Source organism: Oncorhynchus keta, unplaced genomic scaffold, assembly GCF_023373465.1.
Source record: "Oncorhynchus keta strain PuntledgeMale-10-30-2019 unplaced genomic scaffold, Oket_V2 Un_contig_6244_pilon_pilon, whole genome shotgun sequence".
Taxonomy (NCBI): domain Eukaryota; kingdom Metazoa; phylum Chordata; class Actinopteri; order Salmoniformes; family Salmonidae; genus Oncorhynchus; species Oncorhynchus keta.
Window position 1 is genome coordinate 325,632 of NW_026288751.1, and position 21,909 is coordinate 347,540.

At 41.1% G+C, this 21,909-nt stretch overlaps 1 protein-coding gene across 1 annotated transcript; it reads right to left on the reverse strand.

Moving 5' to 3' along the window:
• Window positions 1-553: 553 nt before the first annotated feature.
• On the reverse strand, window positions 554-21,765 carry LOC118391338 (zinc finger MYM-type protein 3-like). Its single transcript, XM_035782631.2, has 25 exons — window positions 21,652-21,765; window positions 19,658-20,733; window positions 19,345-19,403; window positions 19,195-19,261; window positions 18,683-19,067; window positions 18,317-18,497; window positions 13,131-13,343; window positions 12,877-13,027; window positions 12,644-12,756; window positions 11,967-12,053; window positions 11,630-11,780; window positions 11,320-11,492; window positions 10,819-10,984; window positions 10,507-10,556; window positions 10,125-10,281; window positions 8,630-8,745; window positions 8,281-8,428; window positions 8,034-8,183; window positions 6,128-6,228; window positions 5,378-5,525; window positions 5,093-5,232; window positions 4,848-4,962; window positions 4,511-4,768; window positions 1,981-2,095; window positions 554-1,785 (listed from the first exon to the last, which is right to left on the reverse strand). Exons 2-25 carry the CDS (start codon window positions 20,724-20,726, stop codon window positions 1,599-1,601), a joined length of 4,500 nt encoding a protein of 1,499 aa, XP_035638524.1. The 5' UTR covers window positions 20,727-20,733; window positions 21,652-21,765; the 3' UTR covers window positions 554-1,598.
• Window positions 21,766-21,909: the final 144 nt, after the last annotated feature.

The window sequence follows — 21,909 nt, forward strand, 5'->3', positions numbered from 1 at the left end:
TAATTTTGTTTAATTGTTCAAGGTAGTTAATTCTCACGAAACATTTCACTCCTCAAAATGTAACTCCAACTGAAAAGGATGCCAGATGCCATGTGTTGTGCTAGAAACAGAGGTGGGCTCCTGTTCTTCTTCAGTTATGTTACTGTACAGAACAATCCCTTGGTCAACCGACGAGACCCAAGTCTGACTTGCACAATTCCCAGAGGTAAAGGACAAGTGCCATAATGCTAACTGGAGAGGGTTGCCAGTGAGTCTGATTGCAAAGAGAGAGGCCAATGGAAGTACCAATCTTCATAAATGAGTTAGTTTGGGTATGCAAACAGTAATTGTTGGAGGTTCTCTCTCATCAGCCAAACATTTGCCATGCAGAGTATAATATTTCAGTGTTCCAAAACAAGTTGTTTCCTTATGAACCCATAATATGCCGATTATTCTGACGGGAAATAATACCAAAGCAATTGCTCGTCTGTGTAATGCTTTTGGCACAGACTACCCACTAGAAAGTTTACATTGGTCTGTTAAGATAAAGCATGCATTTGATTTTACAACCATGAATAGTGAACTGTCGTTTATGAAGAATTTGTACAAGACATTCATTCTTGATTCCTTCAATTAGAAAAAGACAGAAAATAAACTTTATAGTACATAATCAACTTTTCTCAAGACATTCAGGACATAAAATGCATTAAACCGTAAGTTTGTAAATGAAAGACAATTAAGCAGGATCAAAAAGTTTAAAATAAAAGATTTCTATCATGAAGTTAGGCTTCTTTTGTGTGGTTTAATGAACGGTTGGTTATATGATTGTAACAATAAGAAATTATGAGGGGCAATATATATACACATTAGCTATGAAGTAAAAGGTCTGCCATGACTATGAGTTTCTTGATACTGTACATGTGAACATCTCCGGCAGCAATAAATGGTTTCCACCTCACTGGCCACAGGGTAAACACAGATTTAAAGTGTTTAAGTTGAACATTACTGTTTATGTTATCAGTGTATGAACATTAAGCTTTTGAATGAAACAGAATCCAGTTAGGCTGGCATAGGGAGTTAAATGCAGTGTCAGTTAAATAGTTTTATGAACTAAAGTAAAGTACTTTTATACAGCTGTTCTGCACACTTCATAACAAACAAATATATGGGTTTCCAATACAAACCAGACCTTTCAACTAGTTGTCTTTGACGATGCCCAAAGTACCTAAGCGTTCCAAATACATTATTTGAACTGAGGGTGGTATACGGCAGTGCTAATATAGTTTCTAATCAGATCTAGCTACAATGGTAATTATATGGGGGAAATGCTCAATGAACTATTTGTGTAGGGGTGATATAACAACCATGGAACAACTAAAGGCATTGTAGTTAGTACAATGCCAGGGTTGTGGGTCCTGTGTGGCTCAGTTGGTAGAGTATGGTGCTTACAACGCCAGGGTTGTGGGTTCGATTCCCACGGGGGACCAGTACGAAAAGGTATGCACTCACTAAGTCGCTCTGGATAAAGCGTCTAAATTACTAAATAAAAAAAATGGAAAAAGTAACTTGTGCTAGCGGCTTCCACATCAGCATCCATATATAAACTTGTTGTGTGGCTGTCAGTCCATGTCTCCCTGTCCCGGGTGCTCATCATAGACATCCTTGACAGCCAGGATCCTGTTGAGCATAATTCCCAGCCTGCCCTTGTCCATGGGGATGTCAGAATACCAGCGAGGACTCTCAGCCATACATGTGCTCTCTGGCTGCAGGTAGAACGCACTGCAGCTGCTCCGCACACCATCTGAGCTGTAGGAACAAAGACAGACACCATATGTGAATCTAAAAAAGGAAATTATAGTTTAATGTATACATTGCAATGTATCAAACCCATTCCCATGCTAAATGGCATATATATATATATATTCAGAATCTATGACACCCAGGGTTAGTCCTTCAACTGGCGTTTCAGTTGTGCGTACCTGGCCAGTCTACATTGCTTACCATTTGGAGAGGTAGAACTCAAAGAATTTGACTGGGCATCTGAGAGGGTTCAACCGGTTCTCTTGTTGCTCCAGCTCAGAAGGCTCATCCCGTTTCCTCTTTCCCAAGCCGCCCTCTGTGTGTAAACAGAACAGAGTACACGCTCACTTCACTTCCCTTGGTGTTTATTTTAACACTTGGCTACAGTTAGTGCCAAGCTAAACTGATTAAGCTGATCGCCAACAGTTTAGTTTTTCATGTCACTGTCGGTCATACTATAAAAAGGTTATTAAAATTCATATTATTTTGCAATGGACAGGGTCTTTCCTACATAAAAGGTACTTTTGGCTGTCATGAAGGTCACAAGTCCACATGTTTCATCCAACGTTGATTTTACATCTAAAACACTTTTCAGACATTCAGTCAGTGATTCTCTACTCGTATATCATGTTGCACAACTCAAGAGTTGCTCCTTTTAGCTTCCTGGTTTTCCCAAACAGTGGCAGGCCAGGGGTTGGCGTTTGTAGTGTGTATGGCCAGGGCCAGTTCTAAGACGCATACCATGGTACACCTCCCAAGCTTAGCAGATCTTCAAAGAACTCCACGTTGCGGTATAAATAGCTGTCCGACACACTGCGAATAGCAGTATGGACCAACCGGGGGGGGCAACAACTTCCTTCTCCTACATCAACAGCTCTCTCACTGTTATTTGGAATAGTTAAGACAAGCACTCATAGAACACCAACTGTCAACAGGTGACAATGTCACACTAAAATCCTCTTTTTAATTTTATACATCAGCATAAAACCACCAAAGTAGTACCAAACTGATCCATTTCAAACTGACCTACAAAGCCAGAGGAATCTAGCTAGTGACACTGATATCCAGAGAATGGTCAGGCAAAGTTGAAAATAGACCTACGTTAAAACACGTGATTATGTTTCAGTCAGAACATGCCAGTAATCAGAAAAACACTGAGTAGGATGGAGATGTGGGTCTAGGCTAACCTATATGTTTTAAATAAACAACTGGCACAAGGACAATTTCACAGGAGTTGGTCTCCAAGCAGTACAACTCATTAGCACCATGTTATTTGATCGCTGGAAGACAGTTTATCTTCAATGGAAGCTCTTTGAGGTCAGCAGGACCATGTTTAGGAGTGGTGGTCCTGCCTAAGAGAATTGCCCATCACCATCTAATTGCATTTGTAAAAAAATGTAGTGATAAGGGGATTTAATAATAAGAGAAAGCCACTCTTATAAACTGGGTTTAAGACAAATATCAACCATCATTCCTCAGCAGATAAAGGCAAAGATCCTACAATGCATACATACAAATTATATAAATGACTGAAATTGAAAACATGTTTTGTTGGAAATAACGTATGATATCTACAAGCACAGTATTTTTTAGGATGTTTTGGAAAACACATTCTTACCACTAAACTGGACCTCATAATACTATACTATACTTTCAAACATTCTAAATATGAACTCAAAGATTTAATTTCACCTAGTTGGAGATATTCATGTAAAATGACTCCAAACCCTAGCCCTGGTCAGGCCCCCTGTCATTCAGCTGAAATGTGGTACAACTCAAGATAGGCGACCTGCTTCCCCCCACCCCAAGCTGGGGTCATGACCCATGACCCAAAGCAACACAATCTCTCATTGGTTACTGGGAATGACAACTAGCCAATCATCCATTGGGCTAAGGAGCATATTAACACTTCTCATTCACTGGGCTTTCTTATACCAAACCAAATCTCAGACATGAAAATGACAAATTAATGCCAATGTTGTGTTGTGACTTGTACCATATTTTTATTTTATTTGAATTCACAACAGCTGTGATGGAGACATGTAGTTTCGGTACAATTTTATAAATGCTGACAGATAATTTGTCCATTCGACATGGTGGGATCTTTTTAATGTCGGTATAATTAATTAAGCGAGAAATGGCCGTGGAAACGCATTCAACTTAAGAGTCACACAATGATATGGTGTGTGGTCCTTTCACTACAACTCGGGAAAGCATGCAGTTTATTAGGCTACAGATTAAATAAATTATGATGAACTTTACAGGGTGGTTAAAGTGCACAGTGATCTTAATGCCCCTTTCTAATAAATATTGAGGGTCTTATTCTGGTGACATGATAATCAATGCTTTACTGCCGCTTGACAAATATTCTCACTCTTATCCATAGCAATCTCATTATGTAGACTAGCCTACCTGCACTGTATCTGAGAGCTGTTGGCTACAGCACACGTGCCAAGACCAGAGTAGGCACAGTTTGTGACAAAACTATCAGTAGAGTTGAAAATGCAATGGAAACACATTGAACTTTAGATTTTTATTCGGTAGATGAAAACTTAAGCGGAAAAGTATGTTGTGTCCACTACGCCATCACACACACACTGACTTATCTGCGACAAGTCTGTTTGGTGGAAACACACCACTGGTGGGAAAAAGCAAATTTTCTTTATGCAGATTTTATAATATTCACATATATCAATTAGATAGAAACCTGGCTAGTCACACAAACTCTTACCTTTACTTGTTCTCTTGTGTTGTGATTTTGGGTGGTAGCAGACACTAGACGACTTGACCATGCCATGTGATGTAGACCTCCTCTTGGCCTGGCGCGTGACTGTAGAGAAGGAGAGCTGGAGGTGCTGCTCCACAGTGGTCAGACCAAAGTATTTGGTGTTGAAGAACATGAGAGTGTTGAGCAGGACAAAGGGAGAGTACACACCCAGCTGTTTACACTCCCACAGGTGCTCCTCCAGGACACGAGAACCGAGACCACCTGCACCCAAACACATGACTTACACCCCAAATACAACACAGACAAAATGTGTGAAAATAAAATAGAAATATGAACTCACCATTAGGTGACATGGAAGGCAGCCATTGGCTGACAATCTTATTCAGCTCCTCAGCGAAGGTGACATATAACTGGTCTGTGAATATATTCACCATCCGGTTGTTTTCAAGGAGATACTGGAAAATATACAAGACAAGACCACTGTGCTCAAATGTTTTAGTTGAACACTGTATAATAAAAAAAATGTAATCATGTAAGATTTGAATAAGCCCCTCTTCCACAAATTGCAAATATTAACTACAAGACCTGTTGAATCCCCAGACAGAGGTAAAATACACTGTCAGGTTTGTAGCACGGCCCTCTAGGATGAACAATGTCTTGGACAAACTGCGACAGGCCATGGTTCAGTTCCTCAGGACTACACACGAGAAGGTCTAATGGTTTCTCTATAAGGGAGAAAATTACAGGCACTTTATTATCAGGATTACATTGAAACATTACAGCCCATTTTACTCACAAGAGATCTATCAAACTCAAAGCAGAGCTATCAAAGACAGGTACATTTAAAGTTCCAGTCAAGAGATATCCTACGTTTTCTGTAGTCAGTGTCCGAGTGCTTGCTTTGGGCCCATGACCTCCAGGCTTTAACCCCAAGGGAGCTGTTCAAACCAGCGCCGAGAGGCTGACTGTCCAGGGGATCGTGTAGGGTCATCTCTGACATGGCCTGACGCTTGGGTCCCTGTGACACAAAGCCTATATTAGACATCACACTACTATGACCTGTTAAGGGGTAGCTACTGTAGTTGGTTAGTTAGTTACTCATATTCTCTTCCGAGTGCACCCATTACATAAATTCTACACGTGCATTGATCATTAAGAATTTGTCTGGTCCAAGAGCCTGCCAAGGCGCAAAAGTAAACATTTCAGTATATATGTCAAATTCTCTCTTGTTTTAAGGACACTGTTCATTGGTAAACAGTCCATCTTGTAGGTTTTGTGACTGTTGCCTTATATTACATGAGCTGCATGTTGGGGACCATGCCTGCCTGCCTTCCGCCAGGGATATATTTGTTATTCAGCCATTTCACCTTTGGGACCCTGTTGCAGCTGTCTAAGTATGCAGAACATGAGCACTTTTCCCCAGTAAGTCTGACACCAAGACATCTCATGTTGGTGCCAGCTTTTTCCTGATGTCCAGCATCCTATGCGATTCCACTGCATCTCTCAAATAAGTTGAACGTTTATGATACTATTTCATTCAATACAAGATGATAGTCATTGTAAGGTCTAGAAAAAAAACGGACAAAATACGCTTGTATTATAGGCGGTGTTTATTTATACCTTCTGAACAGTGACGTCGGCGCTCTGCTCTGCTGAAGTAGCATGAGGCGGCATCCCACAGTCAAAGAGGAAATCAACATTGGGGTTCAGGTCCAGGGAAGCTAAAGAACACAAATGAGAATGGACACAAAATATATATATCATAGACTGTTGACAGAGTGTGTGCAATTATAGTGTACGTTTACACATCTCAGGCAGCAAAGCAAACTAATCAGACCAGGGGTCTCCAACCTTTTACCGCATTAGAACAACTTTTAAAAAACGAAACATCTCGCGAGCTACTACTTTTTTTTATAGCATTCAAATAGGCACATTGTTCTTCTCTTCTCCCCTGCAAGTCTTCCCCGGGTCCTGTAAGTCATTGGGGGCATTTCTACTAAGCTAACATGGGATATGGATCATTTATCTATTTGATTTGGAATTTTGAGACCCCTTTAGGGATGAAAAAAACATTGATAAATATAGAATTTGGCCTTTACTACTATAGCCCACAGAAATGCACCGAATAACACATTCAAAAATAGCAAAAAAAAAAAAAAAAAAAGAGTAAAAAAATAAATAATGATTAAGGTTTTGAAGTGTTTGTCCTATATCTAGGAGATAAGAAACCTCAGGAAATATGTTTTTTGGACACATAACTAACCCCTTGTTTTTGTTGGCACAAAATTACCTCCAAACTTCCTTTAATTTGTATGGGTTGCCTTCAGCCACCATCGTGTTCATGAGTCTCCCCTTTCCACAGTGGGTCATATGAGTTTTTAGCCAAAACGGTTGACACAACAGACAGAAGTTGGCACATCAGCATTACCGACTTCAAGCAAAATGGAGAAGACCATCGTGTTTCTGAGTCATCTTTCCATAGAGTGGTCATATTAGTTTTCTAGGCCAAACCGTTTGGCCATTACAGACGTTTGTCTCATGGTTTGACAAACACCGATGTAGCTTGGCCACCTTTCACCGCAGATGCAGAAAGGCCGACATGTGCGACTGCAGTGGATTAAGATAAATCCCATGGTAAAAAATAATAATAATATCTAGCTTAAACTGACAGATTTTTATGTTTTTTTTGTTGTTGTGTTACTTAGATTGACGCACAGGTGCGTCAATAGACTTAAGGATTTAATAAAACACTAAGTGGGGCCCTATCAAATCTGTGACCCCAACCCCAAATTCTGTTTTATATTTTCCCAAATTATGTTCTTGGTTTTATTTTTTCTGGTTTTATATATTTTTTAATCTCAAAATGACAATTGTTCATAGAAAACAATGACATTGGATGTTCGGAGTCCATGTCAATGCTTAAATCAAACCAAAATAACATTTTTAGGTCTGGAAGAAAAGTAATACATTTGGATTGAGTGCAATGGCCCTTTAATTGAGCATCTGGGCCTTTAATTGCGAGTGAGGAATGTGCCGTCTAGGATGGTTCTGTACCGCTGCTGCTCATTTCATGGCAAAGTTGGCAAATAACAAATGGTATACTAACTCATGAAATACTTCTGCCAGGTAAGCCTGCTTTGCAGTTAACATTTAATTGAGAAGGTCCTGGGGAAAGTATTTCTTTCAACCCAGTAGACGGTATCACATCAACTGGCTACACAGTTATAGACAAGCTCGCGCACCACACAGACAGGGGAAATATTACTGGAAATTAATTGGCAGATATTGTGTTAGGTTTGTCTTTTTAAGCCAATAGTTGCTAACCAGGGGTGGGATAATGCAAATGTTGCATCGATTAGATAGTAGCAAGGAGCTTGCGGCGTCTGATACTTGGGAGATTTGTTTATGACAGTTTGCGGTGGAACGTGCATGTAAAAATGCATGTACTTTCAGAATTGTTTGGCGAGCTATCAACCTGTTGGAGACCCCTGCATTAGACATGACATATTATAAAGCTTGAACCTGCCTTTGGTGAGCTCATCTACTGGGTCTTGACCTGGCTCAGTCAGTACATCAGCCATATTGACGGCCATGGAGAGGATGTCATCTTGGGATGAAGAATCAAATAAGGTGCAGTCCCTCAGCAACGGGCCTGCTTTCTGATCACTGTCCAAATCTAAATAAACACATAGAACCACCATATAGTTACAATAATTATATGTAGAACATCAATGGCAAGTTGACTAAGTAGAGAGATCCGGAGGAGCCCGTGCCTTTATTTTCCTCTGCTATCATGTCTGCCATGGCCAGAATGTCAGCCTCCAGTGGATCAGACGGGATCTGGAGTTTAAGGTCATTTATGTATTCCACAAGTTTATCGATATGATCCAGTGTGACAGGTAGGAACATGGGGACAGGGATCTAACAGAGAATAAAGAGAAAAACAATAAGCAGACAAATAGGACAGTCACTCTAGAGAACCACAGATTGCAGCCGTGTGTAGGCACCCATAAGGAACACGTTTGGCTGGAAACAGAGTTACTCTAGACTCTAAATTAATGACGATAAGCCTAGAGTAAATTTTGCACAATACACAACAGGACCTAGACAAAACCAACTCACCGGCAGAGGCAGGGCCATTGGTATGGGAGTGTACTGAGAGTACATATTCAAAGGTACAGGAACAAACACAGGTACAGGGACTGGCAACACCACAGGTGGGGACTGCAAGAAATCATCTGAAACAACCAGACAACATTTATTCAAACCATGAAGGTGCTTTTTTTTGCAATTGCTAATATAATATATAATTGTTGGCCTGATTGAACATAAAGCTCTTAGCATATGCATAGGGATGTTATGTTTAAAGCTAGAATCCTTAGCTGCAATATCAATTTTTGGACTTTTAAATTAATGATATATACACCTATTGATTCTTAAAAGAATAGATCTTAAATATTAAATACAGTGTTAGTGAGTCCCATAGATGGGTTGGTTGTTGTGTGAGCAACTAAGAGGCAAAACAGACAGGGTTGGCTTAGAATGTTGACTATGTAAAATATATTTAGTCTGTAAATGTTTAATAGAAAACATACATACAATGAGCAGTCTCAACTACATCGTTACAGTTGTTGGTTAGCTAGCTAGAATTAAATTAGACACGACAGTCAAAATAAGACATGGTATCAATAAGATACACTATATATACACACAAAAGTATGTGGACACCCCATTAAATGAGTGGATTTGGCTATTTCAGGCACACCCATTGCTGACAAGTGTATAAAATCGAGCACCCAGCCATGCAAACTCCATAGACAAACATTGGCAGTAGAATCGCCTTACTGAAGAGCTCAGTGACTTTCAACATGGCAACAACATACCTTTCCAACAAGTCAGTTCGTCAAATTTCTGCCCTGCTAGAGCTTCCCCGGGCAACTATAAGTGCTGTTATTGTGAAGTGGAAATGTCTTGGGAGAAAAAACGGCTCAGCCGCAAAGTGGTAGGCCGCACAAGCTCACAGAACGAGACTGCCGAGTGCTGAAGCACGTAAAAATCGTCAGCAACCGGCCCCCATTTCCTGTTTCAGCATGACAATGCCCCCATGTACCAAGTGAGGTCCATACAGAAAAGGTGTCTTGAGATCAGTGTGGAAGAACTTGACTGGCCTGCACAGAGCCCTGACCTCAATCCCATCGAACACCTTTGGGCTGAATTGAAATGCCGACGGCAAATCAGGCCTAATCGCTCAACATCACTGCCCGGCCTCACCAAAGCTCTTGTTGCTAAATAAAAGCAAGTCCCCGCAGCAATGTTCCAACATCTAGTGAAAAGCTTTCCCAGAAAAGTAGAGGATGTTATAGCAGCAAATGGGGGACCAACTCCATATTTATTCACATCATTTTTGAATGACATGTTTGACAAGGAAGTGTCCACATACTTTTGGTCATAAGGTCTACAATGGGCTGAAACGAACCACCTACGATTCCCCACTTGGCATCTTCCTGTCATTGTTGCTAGCTGACCATTCAGAATCATTGATTGCTGCGCATCATTTTCGTTATGTTGTCAGCCAACCAGTCTACAGAAAGGGACATGGGATTACATTCGCCATTACCTGTCTGGCAACTCTGGGACTTCATCTCAGGTTTACATGCAACACCAGTAGTGGCCATCATGGGTTTACACATGGAGGATTTGTTCCTTTGGGAGAGAGGTAGAGTGAAGGGAGGAGCAGGCTTGGCTACAGTCCTCTTCAGGCCTCTTCCTGTGGCCTGAAATAACAAACATTGACATAAAAAAATGTTTGGATGTTCACTCAGCAGAAATTTGAGAAAAGTAGTAGCTCTTTGCTTTATTTCAAAATCTAATCACGTTTTTTTCCCAAGCAGAGAATACATTTGTATGCGTGGTAAAAGCCAAGCTCAAATTTATTTTTGTGTCCTTTCGGTAGCATTTCCCCCCAACTTTTGGAGCAGCAAGTCAAAAAGCACACTTACTTCACTTGTCTTTATAGCTGCAGGGGGAGGTGTAGACTCTGGGGAATGAGCTGTAAGTCCAGTAAACATATACAAGTTTAACAGCGAATTACTGAGACGAACATGTGTTTACATTTTACAGATTTGAGGGAAATCACAAAAACAATAGCAGTAACTTTGTAATATTATGTCAAACAGTGAAAATCAAACAAACAATTATATTACAACACAGCATACTTAGAAAAAAACAATTCCCATGTATGGACTGGGTTTATGATAAATACAGTATGGGTGTTGTGTTTGCATGTGTTGGCATATGTGAAGCAAACGCACTGCTGAGCAGGCTCCCAGGGCCCTGCTTGGTGTCTAGGTTGGGCTGGTTCTGTTGGCTATAGAAGCGTAGGAGGCATGGCTGGTCACAGTAGTGTTTGATCTCTCCCCTCCAGTGGATGGTCTCCAGGAGCTCCCCCTGACGCTTGCAGGCATGGCACTGTGCTTCCTAAGAGAACACACACAGCTCAAAACACACACACAAACCATACATACAGCACATACATTGTAGCCTGGTAACAGAGGACACTGCTAAGACAATTTGATCGCAAATCATGCACATTCTGGATTCATTCTGTCATGATGACAATATTGTGCCAGTTTAGCCCATACATTCTGAAGCTATCATTCCTCAAACAAAAAGTGTCTATATTACCATACAAGACAATGCACAGTGAAAAGAGGGTGAACTGAATGGAGCCTGTGTACCGGCAGCAATTTAAAACTTCTCAGGGCCAGTCATATGGTCATGGTGTAAATATGGCATTGTTATTTCGGACATACTTTCAGGTACCACAGGAGGTATTTGCTTTTACAATCTTCGCTGCAGAAGTCCCATGTGTTGCCATCCTGTTCCTCTGTGACCGCCCGTGAGCAGGTCTGAGAACAGTATGTACAGGTTATACAGCACAGGCCCAGTTGTTGAGCAAAGTCTTGCTTGTACAGTAGAATGCAACCTTGGTAAAAAAAAAAAAAAAAAAAGCGACAACAAAAAACATAAGTCTCTGCCTAGAGACACAGTAAAGTGTTTCCATGTAAATCGACAATCTATTGCATGTAAAAATGAGCACAGAAATGCATGCATCACCCTAACCGTCACTGCAGAAGGTTTTCTCCACCCCAGAGAACTTTATCTTCTTATGAAGCAGCTTCTCTTGGTTGCAGTGCTCACACACGGAAACCACACCATTCAGACGCTTGTAGTCCTCACAGCACTCCTTACAGCAGAACTGATATATTGAGTCCTGAAAGCAAGCAAAATAATAATAATATATTCGAGCCTAGTGTAACAAGCGCCATTATCTACCAACTGAGCCATACAGGACCACTGAACCGTGGATGTACTTCTTGAAGTAGTCTTGAAAAAAATAACAGTTTTCACTAAACCACTTTTTTGGACACAATGTATGTAAAATGCACATTTTGATTACCTGCCAGTCTAGGATTTCTGGTACCCCACTGAACATGTTATGACAAGAGAGACAGTTGAAGTAGAGGTCTCCATTGGGACTGTTGCTCTGTGAAGAAGAGTATATTTCTTAATTGGAGATTTAACAAGAAGAGAATGAGCAGCAAACATTAAGCCAAGGCAAAAAAACAACAAGCAACCCCACAGAACTAGTATCAAAGAGGGACTCAAGAATGTCTCAGCCCATTCTCAGACATTTTATTGCAAGGTTTTTGCAGAAACAGACCAAGCCCTAATTCATAGGTTCTTCGGTAGAATAAAGGCAAAAGCTTTCAAAGGTTGACCCTCTCCACACTAAAGAGCTTAATGATGAGTTTTTATTTTAACGGGCTCCAGAAGTGAGGCTGAACTCCCCACTGCAGCTGCTTGGTCTGCATTTTAACTAGCATTTTCTGCTTAACGGGCACCTACGGCCAAGCCTGTGCATCACACTGTAAATATTAACGGTTCCCTTTTTTCACTTTCAGAATCCATCACCAATTTTTTTTGTTGAACAACTGAGGTACTGAAATTTACATTTAACACAAAATAAAGTGTTGTATAAACATCTGGCAGACCATGTTGTGACTAATTACTGGACAATGCATCTGTAGGTTGCAGTGTTGTCCAAACTCTATTAAGGGTATGGATTTATCCAACCTGAAATTTGCTCCAACAGCTAGGGCTACAGAAGACGTACACGGCCTCATTTGTTTTACAGTAGTAAGGTTCAGTGGGGCTTCTTTTGCAGGAACTGCAGGCTTCACTGGGCACTGGAAAAGAAGCAGATGTAATAATAGTGAAAAGCCATTCACAGTCAGACATCACGTTAATACATTCAGATTAAGCAAAGGTGAATTAATACAGTAGTAAACAAGGAGAGTAGAATGTACCTGTGTCCCCAGAAGTTTTAACTTTATGTGAGGCGATACAGCACAAAGAACAGAAGTGTCTGGTCTTGCCATACTGATCCACTTTAGACAGCATGTCAAAATTCTTACACAGAGTCCTACACCACTGGCACGAGAGCACCTTAGTGTTTTTCTGAAATCAAAGACGACACTTTGATTAAACACAAAGCAGAAAAATCCCTCTCGTATCACTCAATAGTACAGGACTGTACATTCAAGAAGAGATCAGCACCCACCATCTTATACAGCCTGAGACAGGAGGAGTTGCAGAACCTCCTCTGTTGGCCCTCATGCAGTAGGTACTCAGCCCGGGAGGTGAAGGTGTTGATGTAGGTGCCACACGCGTCACAGCAGCTGGTCTTCAGGCCCTTGGTGGCGCGGAAACGGTTGAAGCAGGCATCGCTGCACATCAGGTGAATCATGTTGCCCATGGTTACCTCATGGTTGATCTGAGGCAGAAGAGGGAAGGTAAGAAACTCGGGGCTGAATTCTATCAATCCTAACTTCAAATAATGCCACCCTTTTTCATTTCCCATTAGCCGAACCAAAATCTTGTAGTTGGTTATAATTTATTCTGCTGCCTGCTCATAGCATACAAAGACGCAATAGCAGCATAAACTTGTCGATATTGATTTCAAAGTTTTACAGAATTCCTGCCTCATGCAGACTCCATAATCCCAGCATCGATCCAGTTACACACAAAATCTTTTCAATTATGATATATCAACATGAGGTGACAGTGGAATGTGTGTCACTAGGGTTTAAGTATTCTTTGTCACTACTTCTGGGAAAAGCCCATGACGTGACAAACACTTCACATACACTACATTGACTGAGCTCGAATTGAAGCATGCTGATCAGATCTCTAACCAGCAATTCCAACAGAAAGACAACTTTAAAGAAGGTATACCATAATCACATTATTGTGTGGTTTTGCAGTGCTTGGCATTAAAAAGTGCTTACTTATTTTTTATACATTTTATTGTACAAATTGACAAATGACTAACAGATGGTGGGGGAAACTCAAATCAGAACAAGGCTTATGCCAGCCTTTCAAGGTAAGCATAAAATGTTGACTTGTTGCTAGAGTAGACGCTACAGTCTTTAAAATAGCTTCAATATAATGTATGACTAACAAAAATGCCTACAGCATTTTAAACCATAAGCAAAGCATTGTGGAAGTGTAGTCATACTGTGTTAAAGGTCCAATGCCACCATTTCTATCTCAATATCAAATCATTTCCATGTACCTTACTGATTGTTTGCAAATAAAATAGTCATGCAAAAATTATGATAGGACTGGCTAGGAGTGGTCTGAGTGGGACGGGAAAACTGAAAAATAACTGGTTTCGGCAGAGAGGTTTGGAACTCTTGTTGGTCTATTTAAATGGAACTGACAGCGTTTTAGCAACATCAAATCATATTAAAATCTGTTCATACACACACCCAGAAAGAATACGAAGCTACTAATCTAGGACAAAAGGGCTTCTCAACAGTTTTACCCCCAAGCTATGAGACTCCTGAACAGGTAATCCAATGGCTACCCCATCTATTTGCATTGTGTGCCCCCCACCAACCCCTCTTTTACACTGCTGCTACTCTCTGTTTATCATATATGCATCGTCACTAATTATCCATTCATATACATACTACCTCAATTGGCCCGACCAACCAGTGCCCCCGCACGCACATTGGCTGACCGAGCTCTCTGCATTGTGTCCCGCCACCCCCTTTCACGCTACTGTTACTCTCTGTTCATCATATATGCATAGTCACTTTAACCATATATACATGTACATACTACCTCAATCAGCCCAACTAACAGGTGCCTGTACGTAGCCTCGCTACTGTTCTAGCCTCGCTACTGTTATTTTTACTTATTTACTTACCTATTGTTCACGTAATACCTTTTTTGCACAGTTGGTTAGAGCCTGTAAGTAAACATCGGCGCACAAGACAAATAAACTATGGTTTGACTACTCAGATATGGTCATTTTCACATTTTAAAACATTGTGTTTGGTAATGACGTTTGTGAATATTCTATAGCAATATGGGCTCCAGGGTGGCGCAGCGGTCTAAGGCACTGCATCTCAGTGCAAGAGGCGTCACCACAGTCCCTGATTCGAATCCCGGCTGAATAATATTCTGCCGTGATTGGGAGTTCCATAGGGTGGCGCACAATTGGCCCAACATCATCCGGGTTTGGCCGTAGTTGTAAATAAGAATTTGTTCTTAACCTTTTTGGGATAGGGGGTAGCATTTTCACTTCTGGATGAATAGAGTGCCCAGAGTGAACTGCCTCCTACTCTGTCCCAGATGCTAATATATGCATATATTAGTATTGGATAGAAAACACTGGAGTTTCTAAAACTGTTTGAATGATGTCCGTGAGTATAACAGAACTCATATGGCAGGCGAAAACCTGAGAAAAATTCAACCAGGAAGTGGGACATCTGAGGTTTGTAGTTTTTCAAAGCTTGGCCTACCGAATACACATTGAGATATGGATGAGGTTTCACTTCCTACTAGGGCTTCCACTAGACGTCAACCGTCTTTTGAAACTTGAATGAGGATTCTACTATAAAAGGAGGGGCTCGTGAGACCTGTTGGAGTCAGTGGTCTGGCAGAGAACCTTGGTCTCATGACGAGAGCTCCCGACAGAGTTACCTCTCATTCCAGTGCTTTCCTGAAGACAAAGGAATTCTCCGGTTGGAACATTATTGATGTTTTATGTTAAAAACATCATAACGATTGATTCCATACATCGTTTGACATGTTTCTAAAGGACTGTAACGGAACCTTTTGAGTTTGTCTGGATGAAGTGCCTGCGCCTCATGAAGATGGATTACCAGGCTGAACACGCTAACAACAAGTGGCTATTTGGACATAAATGATGGAACTTTATGGAACAAATCAGTAATTTATTGTCGAACTGGGATTCCTGTGAGTGCCTTCTGATGAAGATCATAAAAGGTAAGTGAATATTTATGGTGTTGTTTCTAACTTTGTTGATTCCAAAATGGCGCATATTCCTCTGGCTGGTTTGGGTTCTGAGCTCCGTTCTCAGATTATGCTTTTTCCGTAAAGTATTTTTAAAATATTTTTTATCTGACACCGCAGTTTATCTTTCATTCTGTTAAAAACACTAGTATCTTTTATCAATGTTTATTATGAGAATTTCTGCTAAATCACCAGATGTTTAGGAATCAAAACATTACTGCACATAAGGCTCCAATATAAACTGAGAGTTTTGGATATAAATATGCACATTATCAAACAAAACATACATACATTGTGTAACATGATGTCCTATGAGTGTCATCTGATAAAGATCATCAAAAGTTCTAGATAAAATTCATCACTATTTCTGCTTTTTGTGACTCCTATCTTTGGCTGGAAAAATGGCTGTGTGTTTTTCAACTTGGCGGTGATCTAACATAATCATATGCTGTGCTTCAGATGTAAAGCATTTTTTAAATCGGACACGATGGGTAGATCAACAAGATGTTTATCTTTCATTTGCTGTATTGGACTTGTTAAAACTTTTTATGGCTGCAGGGGCAGTATTGAGTAGCTTGGATGAAAAGGTGCCCATTGTAAACGGCCAGCTCCTCAGTCTCAGTTGCTAATATATGCATATTATTAGTAGTATTGGATAGAAAACACTAAAGTTTCCAAAACTTTCAAAATATTGTCTGCGAGTATAACAGAACTGATATTGCAGGCGAAATCCTGAGGAAAATCAAAACAGGAAGTGGCTTCTATTTTGAAAACTCCATGTTCCATAGCCTCCCTTTGCTGGATTTAAAGGGATATGAACCAGATTCCTTTTCCTATCACTTCCTCAAGGTGTCAACAGTCTTCAGACATAGTTTCAGGCTTTTATTATGAAAAATTAGTCAGAACGATAACATTGCGTCAAGTGGTCATATGAGTTTTGCTCACCCACCCAGAGTTTGGATAGGTATTGCTTTTCCCTATCCTACTGTGAAAGACATTTGCGTTTGATATATTATCGATTATATATTTTAAAAACAACCTGAGGATTGATTATAAAAAACGTTTGACATGTTTCTGTGGACATTATGGAAACTATTTGGAATTTTCGTCTGCGTTGTCGTGACCGCTCTTTCCTGTGGATTTCTGAACATAACGCGACAAACGGAGGTATTTTGGATATAGAAATAATCTTTATGGAACTAAAGGAACATTTGTTGTATAACTGGGAGTCTCGTTCAGTGGAAACATCCAAAGATCAAAGGTAAACGATTAATTTGATTGCTTTTCTGATTTTCGTGACCAAGCTTCCTGATGCTAAGTGTACTTAATGTTTTGTCGTGCGATCGATAAACTTACACAAACGCTTGGATTGCTTTCGCTATAAAGCATAATTTCAAAATCTGACACGACAGGTGGATTAACAAAAGGCTAAGCTGTGTTTTCCTATATTGCACTTGTGATTTCATGAATATAAATATTTGTAGTAATATTTATTGAATGTAGCACTATGCTATTCAGCGGTTGTTGATGACACTTATCCCGTTAGTGGGATTGCAGCCATAACAAGTTAATAGGTGAAAGTTACATATTTCTAAAAAATATTTTGGAATTTTGCGCAATGCCTTTTCAGCGGAATGTTGTTGAGGGGCGCGCTAGAAAGGTTAACAGACTTGCCAAGTTAAATAAAGGTTAAATACATTTTATTTATTTATTAAAAAGCAGCCATGCGTTTGGACAATTAATAGACAATGCAGTAAATAAAACCTAAGAGAAATATATGTATTGTCCAGGACTGAACTCTACACAGACTGGTGCACCATAGCCAATGAGCGCAAAAGTAGGACTATATGCAAATAAGCCATTTGCCACACGGGCCTGCCATCATTCACTTTGAACTGGACTGTGTGTTTACAGGCAGTAGCAACAGTGAGACTTACGTTTATTAGAAAACCTTCACCAAAAGCCACCTGAATGGATTTCTGCAAATATGTAAACATGACGGGAGTCCTTACATTTGTGAACTTTACAGCCCTATTGATCAAACAACCATGAAAAAGGTAGGCTCTCTCCCCCTCAAGTGCCTATGCACATCAAAAACAACCAGATCAACAACTAATGTTAGCCAGAGCAAGATGAGCTAAAATCTAATGAGGGAACAGTAGATAAACCCTCAAACTTTTTCAGCTTGTAGTTTGCCGTCAAAATTGCACAGATAAACGATGGGGAAAAAGTAACCTGCTCACCATTCTGCAGCTTGCCTGCCAATGCATGCTTGTCCCAACCCACATTTTGACAACTGAATGGGAACTTGCCTGCCTGCCCACCCATTTGACTGACGCCAAATACATTTGATTGACAACTAAGAGATATGCTATGGCTGGGAGCTCATAATCTAAAATGTTATGGCGAAAGCTTTGGTACCTCACGCATGTGGTTGCACACGCTGCATCTTTGGGCAGGGGCACTTGGTTTTGGGGGCTGTGTCGGGCCCTTCTCCAGCCGGGCCTCATACAGGGAAAGACAAGTGCTATTGCAGAATTCTTGGAAGGACTGTGACTGGCCAACCTGTGCAAGCATGGTGTCCTTTCTATTCCCCATGTCCCTAAAATAGAAGACACAAACCTTGAGGTAAATTTCACAAATATTGTTGAGATCAAAACAATGCACAACGTTAACACTTACTTTACTATGAAATAGCATGAGGAATGTTATAAAATCCACTGTCCTTACTGGAAGGAATAGCAGAAACTAAGAACACATTCATTGAATATCTATTGAGAGGCTTACCTTTTACAGAAAGCACAAGGCTTTTTCTTGGGGGCTTTCTTGCCAAAGGAGTTAAGGCAGGTGGAGCTGCAGAAGAGCTGAGGCTGACCCCTGCGCTGGTAGGCAGTCTGTCCGCTCTGCAGAATCCCACTGCAGTTGGCACAGAGGACCCTAGTAGGCTGGCGAGGGGGTGGCGGCCGGGGTGGAGGGGGTCCTCCAGACCTCTGAGTGTACGCAGGGGTAGAGGCAGGACCAGACAACTTCGGGGAAATGAGGCGGGGGGGCGGAGTGCTCTGGCTCCTTTGGGAGACCCTGGTGGAGCGCCGGAGGCCAAACCGTGCAGGGTCAAAGTCTGTGTCCCTCGGATCATCAGCTGCATCGTCAGAACCGCTGTCCGTTAACTGGTCTGCAGCAGAAGACAACGCATTTAGATCAGCGTGATAATCATATCGTTGGAAAAATAGTCCTACATAATGATAGTTGAGACAGAGGTTAAATTAATTAGCTAGGCAGATTTACAAAAGACGTTTTACCTCCATCAGACATGTTCTGCGTATTTTTCCTCACTTCTCCACGATTAGAACGACCTCTCTTTCTCCCCTACAATAAATGAGAAGAGTAACTAACAGTAATTAACTTACTTTTACAGAAAATGTCTAGAATTCACGGAAAGTTTTTTTTACCGTAGCCTTTTGACCATTTGGATCTTCGACGGCGACCTCAGTTTCAGGTTGTTCCTCAGCTGAAACACAATTGATCATCAGTAACTAAAGGCTGTTCATGACATAGTAGATGCAGACTATATGTAAACTGACATGGCTATTTGAAGATGCGATTGCTAATCGTTTCTCAAAGATGTGTAATTAAGCCTAAATCAAGTTTTGCATTTCCCTTTATCCTTCTCAAACTATTTATGTGGCACTGAGACATCTATGTATGTGTGACATAAGTTAATAAACTTATGAGCCTAAAAACCTAAAGTTCCTTACTACACACCTTCACCTGGTGTCAATGGCTGGGCCCAGGATGATAGTGGGGACATACCGCCCCCCACAGGCTGTTCTTTCTCACTCTTTTTCTCTGCTGTGCCCTCTACCTTTGGCACCAATCCATAAAATGATAAGGCTTCCTCTTTGCCTGGACCATCCTCAGAGTGTGAGCTCTCTACGCTGACTATAGAAGGCATATTTGGATCAACTTCATCTTGAACAGAGGCAGTGGGATCTTCATGCACTATGTCCATTTGCTCCTCTCCCGTCTCTGGCATCTGTGTCCCAGTTACAGTCGGAGTTCCCTCGGTGACCTCCAGTCTGTCTGTTCCAGGCTCAGCTCCCATTTCTGACCAGGCTTCTGTGTGACCCTGCCTGCCCCACTCATCCTGACTGAGGCCTGTGGCTGAACCGGAGGGCTCTTGGAAGTCTGAGTGTTCTGGCAGGCCTGAGGGCTCTGAAAAGCCTGAGGGTTTTGAAAGGTATGAGGGTTCTGGATAGACTGAGGACTCTGAGAAGCCTGAAGGTTCTTGAAGGTATGACGATTCTGGAAGGACGGAAGGTTCTGGAAGGACAGAGGGCATTGGAAAGACTGAGGGTTCCTGAAAGTCTGATGGTTCTGGAAGGACTGTGCGGCTGTAAAAGTCCTCCACCTGGACTTTGGACAGTTCCAGTGAGTCTGGGTCCCCCAGGATGCTCAGACTGTCCTGAGTTTTCAGCCTCTCTCTTTCAGATTGGGTGAGAAAGGTTGTCAACTCGTCAAGGGCCTGCTGCTCCCCACTGTGTCCCTCTGTTCCCAGTGAGCCAGAGTAGGCCACCTCCATATCAGTCTGTGCAGGCTGCAGGTCCATATCATTCTGTGCAGACAGTAGGTCTACATCAGTCTGAGCAGGCAGCAGGTCCATATCACTCGGTGCAGACAGTAGGCCTTCATCAGTCTGAGCAGGCAGAAGGCCCATATCAGTGTGCCCAGAAAACAGGTCCATATCGGTCTGTGTGGATAGCAGGTCTAGATGTACATTCTCATTGGCCATTTGAAAAGTGGCTGAGGTTTCTGGATGCTCTGAGGGTTCCATACTGCACCTAACGTCACAATTTAAGAGAAACGAAACAACAAAAACAATGGTTTGCTTCAGTCTCACATGATAACCGATTTGTACTCATGTCAAATCAAATGTGGTGGTAGGTTTGAGAAATTACAGCCACAAGTTGCTAGTTTATTGTGGATCCGCTATTCTACACCACGAGATCACACAAGTGAAGGCATATATCTAGTTAGCTAGCTAGGTCAATTTATCTAAAGTTTGGTACTCGTTAGCTAGCAGTTGTCATTAGTTACCACAGCCACAATGGAATAATTACATTTATGGCTAAACCCCGCCTATTTATACAATTTCTCGTAAAATCTGATTATAAACCTAATCATAACCACACTGCTAAACTTATGCCTAACCCTAATTTAAGCCCCAAAAGTTCATTTTTGTTTAAATTAATTTTTACGATATAGCCATTTTGACTCTGTGGCTGTGGTAACTAGTAATAACCACTAGCTCGTTTGGCTATGGCAACGTTGCTGCCTTTTGGCGCGCCTCACCTGGCGTCTCCATTTTTGCAAGTTAGAATGCTAGCTAGCTAATGCTAGCTATTTAGCTAACTAACTGGAAAGCTAGATAGGTACATGTTAGCCCATTATTATATATAGAATATCAATACTATCTATACAATAGACATAACTCGCTACTTGCATGGCAAGCGTATAATGTTTTATGACTCTGCAAAGAGACCGCTAATAACGTTACTGGCTAACGTTAGCTAATAGCTAGCTAGCTTCCAATACGCTATCTGCTAGCTAACGTTACGAAGCTAACGTTGCCTTATGCAAACTAGCAGTCAAACTAAATCACTAGCTAACTAATTCTAATACAGTAACTTTATTAAAATATAATATTAATGATTCAAACATAAATTATGATAGACTTCTACAAAGTATGGTGCATTTACCTGCAAATATGAAATGTTGCTGTAGCTAGCTAAAATGTTGCATGCAACCACCACCAAACTGCGGTGTGTGGCTAGTTTCAAGCTACAACTTCTTCTTCTTCTATGGCGGTCTGCAAACAGACGTTAGAAGTGAATAGCGCCACCTACTGTACTGGAGTGTATTTTCAATGATCAAGACAAACAAAAACACGAAACCCTCCTACCTAATCATGTACTACTAAGAACATGAAAAAAAAGAGCCCTTCTAACAAACCCCCG

What these genes read in the sequence shown, in the direction of transcription:
- LOC118391338 (XM_035782631.2), bottom strand. Translation starts at nt 20,726, where the DNA reads ATGGAACCCTCAGAGCATCCAGAAACCTCAGCCACTTTTCAAATGGCC. An exon ending in ACCTCCTGTGGTACCTGAAA is followed by an intron (nt 10,985 to 11,319) that starts GTATGTCCGAAA and finishes GTGTTCTCTTAG; the next exon opens with GAAGCACAGTGCCATGCCTG. An exon ending in GTCCCAGAGTTGCCAGACAG is followed by an intron (nt 8,746 to 10,124) that starts GTAATGGCGAAT and finishes TGGTTGTTTCAG; the next exon opens with ATGATTTCTTGCAGTCCCCA.